This window comes from Stomoxys calcitrans, chromosome 2 (assembly GCF_963082655.1).
Source record: "Stomoxys calcitrans chromosome 2, idStoCalc2.1, whole genome shotgun sequence".
NCBI lineage: Eukaryota > Metazoa > Arthropoda > Insecta > Diptera > Muscidae > Stomoxys > Stomoxys calcitrans.
Window position 1 is genome coordinate 109028956 of NC_081553.1, and position 6789 is coordinate 109035744.

General features: G+C 39.6%; 1 protein-coding gene across 1 annotated transcript; it reads left to right on the forward strand.

Annotated features, from left to right (window-relative positions):
* Nucleotides 1-2398: 2398 nt before the first annotated feature.
* On the forward strand, nt 2399-6789 carry LOC106083385 (inositol polyphosphate 1-phosphatase). Its single transcript, XM_013246332.2, has 4 exons — nt 2399-2614; nt 2771-3048; nt 3146-3422; nt 5930-6789. The coding sequence occupies exons 2-4, from the start codon at nt 2827-2829 to the stop codon at nt 6580-6582; spliced, it is 1152 nt and encodes a 383-aa protein (XP_013101786.2). The 5' UTR covers nt 2399-2614; nt 2771-2826; the 3' UTR covers nt 6583-6789.

Sequence of the window (6789 nt, forward strand, 5' to 3'; positions counted from 1 at the left end):
GTTTTATTTTGTAGTTTACACGTTTATAATCATAAATCTTTTGGCTGCTACACATGATTATGCAAATAAAACTAAAGTATCAATTAGGAAGTGTCCAGAAATGTGACAGCCTTGTAGGATTTTGTGCCACAATCGCACCCAGGGTATATCATTGTTGTTGGGTACGTGACAAGAATTTCTACTGACAATATTTTGCGCCATAAACCTATATTCATCCTTTTTATTCATCATAAATTCTAGAAATTTTATCGTAAACAAAGTCCCAATATAAAAGAAGTTTACTCGTCGAAAATTTCGTTTATATTTGAATCTGTATGCTACGTAAACGACCTTATAATACTTCTAAGAAGTAGGAATCAGCTATGCAGAAAGGGGTTTGGAGATAGTATACGACTGGGCTAAACCTAGAGGTCTGAACGATAATAAGGAGAGGAAAATCCTGAGACCCTTAAGTGAAACTTCTTCTGACTGTGTCTTCTCTTCTTCCTTGACGTTCTCACAGCTTCTGCATAAGTTGTTGCTGTTCTAGCCAGCGACAGCAAAGCGGTAGACCTCTTCAAGTCTGGATGGGGCACATAATTTTAGAAATTTCACAACCATCTGCCATTCGTTGTCCTTTCGTCGTGATCGTGAAGACTTAACTTACATGTTGCTAGAAGCAACAATGCAATTCCCTGGGATATCTCTGCGGCCCGGCACCCAGAACAGGTGAATTTTGAACTGTTCAGCCATCTCGTTGAGACAGTCGAGGGCGGCTTTTAAATTCAGACATATGTTCCCCAGAGATTTAATGGCTGCCTGACTCTGAGAATATATTTTTTGACGTTATATCTTAGCCATTCCACAACTTCTTTAATTGCAAGGATCTCCGCTTGATACACACTACAAGTGTCAGGTAACTTTCTCCATATAGCAAGTCCAAGTTCTTCAGAGTACACCCAAAACCCACCTGGACGTCTAGTTTGGATCCAATCCGTATTGAAGTCTATGTAACTTCATCGTAGTGTTACTTTTTTTATCAAAAAGCGGCTCAGGCACTAATGCACATCGGGCGTCGTATCAAGGATAACCGAGTGTCCGTAGCCGCAGCCTGATAGGTCTGACAACTGCAGTACATATGGCTCTCTTGCAAGTGTATAGGTCAAGAGTTGTCTTTCTTGCCCTTTCAATAAATGACACATTCTCTCCGAGGATGTTCCACTGGCTCTATAGGAGCGTCTCTTATTGGCAGGGCGATGAGATCCATACCTACCAGACCACGGGAGACAATTCCAAATTTCCACTGCAGCTGTAAGTCTTGTGAGAATAGAAGAGTGGATGGCAAATAAGATCAGCTCATACCGTGCGATTATATGAATTATTTCAAGACCGATTAAATTTAGCGCAAAACGTGTGCATGAACGGATCTTCACACTGCACTGCAAAAAGTGCAATCCACAATTGTTCAGAGTAGCAGTTGGGCAAGTGTGTTTTGTTGTAATAGTTAGATCTCTTTATTTGGTAGAAATATATGTAGTGGAGAAATTTTCTTTCTTGCTGCACTATAAAAGGAGACATATTGTATGTTTTTGACAAACCCACTGATGAGTTTGGTGGTACCAAACGAAATCGCGATCTAAAAAGCAAGCAAATGCTATTACAAAACAAAACCATATTTTCTGTCTAACTTTAAAAAATGGGTTTTTGTTCTTATATTTGTAATAGAAGCGGATACGGTCTGCAGCCGTATCCCATTGTATAAATTATTCGATTAGACTGAAATTTCCAACATCCGTGGGAAGTTTTCTTCAAATTGGCCTATAACCTGATTTAGCCCTTATATAAACCGATATCCTGATAAGTCTTTTACGGCCCCAACAAGCTTGAAATTTTCCCTGATTTGGCAGAAATTTTGCACGTAAATAACACATATGCCCTTCATTCATATACTTTCATTAGTGTAAATTGTTTTTCACACGTTTTGCGCTAAGTTTATTTGGTCTTAAAATAATTCTTCCCGACAATATCCGATTGTAATTTTTTTTTCATTAATCTCCCAAAGAGGAGATATACATGTTGTTTGGCCACGAGCATGAATATCTCTTGAATGAAAGATTTTTATTGATTACAGAGAAAAAATCCACATTTTAGTAGATTCAATAGTGGTGGATTCCTAAGATTTGGCCCGTCCAAACTTATCACATTTTTATTTGTTTAATTTGAATAAATTAAACTTAATTTCTTTAAAATTGTTGTTTAAACTTAAACTTCATTTCAATGTCATGGTGTCGCATTTTGCTTTAACGGCTATGTAATATCCGTTTCCTTTTGCAACACTCAAACCCCTTACAACATATTTTCAACGTTGACCAACACTGTTTGTAAGAGCCCAAAAGTAGGCAACAAGAAAAACAGGCACTCATATAGAGCACACAGGTTGAATAAACATACATATCAACATCATTTCTGGCAGAGCATCAACTGCGGCAACAACGAAACTGAAAAAGTTCTTCACATTCAATAAACAAAAGCCAAATGCGAACTTTTATTCAGTGCAAGTAAATTTTCCAGCCAAAGAAAGTGTATTTTAAATTTATTCCTCCCCTCAAAAAAGAAAACGAAATAAACCACACAGGTAAGTAAATTTATTAACACATCCAGTGAGAAGTGTCTTAACATAATTTAATTAATAACAATTAATATGTGAATATTGTTTTGCAAAAAAACAACAACAAAAACATATATCGACCACACGCACACCCTCAATCGTTGCTGACTGACTGCTCAACAGCTAGCAGCTTACCATACAACAAGGTCATCATCCATAACCAACCAAAAAACACCGCAATGAGTGACGCTGGTGGCAATCGAAACTTAATAAGAAGCCTCATCAACGCTGCAGAAAAAGCAGCCAACATTGCCCGTATATGCCGTTCCAATAAGGCATTACTATCACTTTTGGTCCAGGAAAAGAAGGGAGACGATGCAAATGCCAGATTCGAACATGATTTCAAAACTTTGGCTGATGTTCTCATCCAGGAGACCATAAAATACGATGTGGGTGCTGAGGTAGGTGTAAATTGTAGTTGTGTTTTAGCTGTGCTTACGCTAAAAATAATATTTGCTATAGATACATTGCTACAGTTTTTTTTTCTCCCTTATATAGTTTCCTGAAATGAAAGATAACATACGGGGTGAGGAATCGCCAAATTTTACAAATGCCAATGGAGAATCTATTGCTATTGCAGTTGGTCCCGGCGCTAGTGAAACCGAGTCGTGTTTGTTGGCCATTCTGCATAATGGTCATGAAGAAGCTGCCCGCATTTTAGCAACTGAAGTTCATCGTGAGATTGCTTTTGATCAAGAACAACCAGAGGAAATTCCCGAATTGCCAAATGATGCAGTGGACTATACAAATTTGGGAGTTTGGATAGATCCAATTGGTGAGATATATAAGACTTAATAGGATAGAAAGGGATATTGTTGAGTTTACAAAAGGCTTTAGTTAGTTCTTATTATCTCTGGGGGGTAATACATAGCTTTCAGAAAGGGATCTCTAGAAAGGAGCTTTTGTTGGCACCTGAGCCATTCAGCTATGTGGGGGAACGAAGCAACTGACGAGCTGGCTAGGAATGGATTGTTGAATGGCGCAGATCATTCAACGGAGTCGGTGGTGGGTGGGTGGACGCTTTTTAAGATGTCGCACGAACGAGGCGTGGGCTGATGCTGTAGGTTGCAGGGTGGCAAATGCCCCGTGGCCAAGTATATCGCGGAACAAAACGTTGCTTATCCTGAAACTGAGGTGGCTTGATTTCAGACTGCTGATAAGAATCCAGTTGTTGTTGTAGCAATGTGTTGTACATTGAGGCAGCAGACCTTGCCGATGAAGCACTTCATCGGGTCAATACTGTACGTACAACCGGCGGATATGGGATTAATAAGAATCCTGACTAATCACTGCTACTTTAGGTCCTTGGCGTCACGCTGGACGCTGGGAGAGGCAGACTTTTACAGGGTGGGCGATGTTGTTGTTATAGCCACATTTCCTTATGTAAAGTCGCCAATAACTCACCTTGTCATATCAATTATCATAGGTTCTCAGTTTTTTGGCAAGAGCCAGTGCCACCAGACTTTTTTACACCCTCCACCATAGGATGGGAGTATACTAATTTCGCAATTTTGTTTGTAATACCTCGAAATATTCGTCGAAGACCCCATAATCGTCATAATATTTTAAGTCGAACTAGCCATGTCCGTCCGTCTGTCTGTCGAAATCATGCTAACTTTCGAAGGAGTTAAGCTACGCGCTTGAAATTTTGCACAAATACTTTCTATTATTGTAGGTCAGTTGGAATTGTCAATGGGCCAAATCGGTCCATATTCTGATATAGCTGCCATATAAACCGATCTTGGGTCTTGACTTCTTTAGCCTAAGCAATTATTGTCCGATTTGACTGAAATTTTGCACGTGGTGTTTTGGTATCACTTTCAACAACTGTGCTGAGTATGGTCCATAACCTGATATTGGTGCCATGTAAACCGATCTTGGGGCTTGATTTCTTGAGCTTTTAGAGGGAGCAATTATTATCCGATTTGGCTGAAATTTTGCACATAGTGTTTCGGTATCACTTCCAACAACTGTGCTACATATGGTCGAAATCGGTCTACAACCTGGCATAGCTGCCATATAAACCGATCTGGATCTTGTCTTCTTGTTTTGGTATCACTTTCAACAACTGTGCTGAGTATGGTCCATAACCTGATATTGGTGCCATGTAAACCGATATTGGGTCTTGATTTCTTGAGCTTTTAGAGGGAGCAATTATTATCCGATTTGGCTGAAATTTTGCACATAGTGTTTCGGTATCACTTCCAAAAACTATGCTACATATGGTCGAAATCGGTCTACAACCTGGCATAGCTGCCATATAAACCGATCTGGATCTTGACTTCTTGAGCCACTAGAGGACGCAATTCTTATTCAATTTGGCTAAAATTTTGCACGAGGTGTTTTGTTATGACTTCCACCAACTGTGCTGAGTATGGCACAAATCGGTTCATAACCTGATATAGCTGCCATATAAACCGATTTGGACCTTGACTTCTTGAGCCTCCTTGCCAAGATCGGTGTCGCCCGCCCTCTAACTGAGACTCGGGGCCTTTGCGTTGGCTTCACAGGAACAGGAAAAGGACGATGACTTCCAGCACCTACCATTAAACCATCCAGATCGCTTTAGACACACATCAGATTTTCCATAGCTTCCTCTTTCCCGGGATCGCCATGGCAAAAATCGTTGCATTTTGCATTTTTCAATGCATAGCTCCTCAACGCGATCAGTCTGTTAGGCCTTTAGTCTATCACCATGCATCCAACCAAAAAGTAATCTGTAATGGCGGACACAATGAATAAGATATCTGTTCTAGCCAACGACAATAAATCGATGGAACAATTTTAGATTGGACCGCATGGCGTTCAAAGCCCCTAATTTATCATTTCAGTTCCCTTGGTAGGAAGGATATTCTTATGACTCTCGACTTTACTAGTGAATATCATTGAAATCGGCTCAGATCCAGTTGCGACAGGCATCCGATCCGAAACCTCTTCCAATCCATCCAGTTTTCCTATCGCCGCCTCAATTATACAACGAGGCTATGACTTGCTCCCATCTACTATGTATTCTCCCATCGCCTTAAGTCGTCTAATAGCCGCAGTGTCTGCCTCATAGCTAATCAGTTTGTCTTTGGCTCAGACACCTAAAACTGTTTGCGGTGCCCTAGTTGCCGTGGTTCTCATCACCCCAAGCAACCTGTTTAAATGTTCTTTTCCTTCCACCTACTAGCCTTCCATCAAACTAGCGAGGCTTAAATTAGTCTTGATCTAATTACGCTTCTATTGAGCTAGTGGGAGACAAGGACAACAACTTTAATCTCCCTTTTTTATTTATTTCAGATGCCACTGCCGAATACATTTCTGGCGATACAATGTTCACAAATTTTCCCGGCATTACATCCACCGGTTTAGATTGTGTCACTGTTCTTATAGGAGTTTACGACTTGACTTCCGGCATACCTCTGATTGGTGTTGTATGTCAACCCTTTCGCAATAAGATCGATGACAATGTCTACACATCATCCATGTATTGGGGCATAGCTTTGGATAATTTTCAAGCTCATAGTAAAAATTTAAATAATTCCCCCAAAAGAAGCGGTGGTCTTTTAGGTATATTCTCTAGCTCCGAACGTGCTGAATTACTACAGCAAATGTTGGAAATTGGTTACGAATTTGCATTTTCAGCCGGTGCAGGACATAAAGCCCTTAAGGTGATAACCAATGAAGTAGACATTTATGTATTGAGTAAGGGCTCCACTTTTAAGTGGGATACATGTGGTCCTCAGGCCATTCTACGTTCCTTAAATGGAGATATTGTGGAATTTCAAACAAGTATTAAGGAAGGCAAACCAGTGCCATTGAAATATATTGAAGTGGTGGACAATGAAGAGGATGGCAGTATTGCCGACTGGAAATGCAATAGCCAGGGTCTAATAGCTGTAAGAGATATGAAATTGTTTGAAGACTTGCTGGTGAAATTGGCGGAAAGTTAAGTGCATGCTTAAACTACAGTTGAAGATACTCATATGAGCTGCATGTTAGAAATGTTAATATTCCATTATTATTATTTTTTTTTTGTTGAATTGGTCCAGATATTCCTAAATATTTTTGATGATGTGTATTTAAAAAAAATATATATTTATAAAAAAAACTAATAATTTATATACAATAAATACATGTATACACATATGACAAAGTTA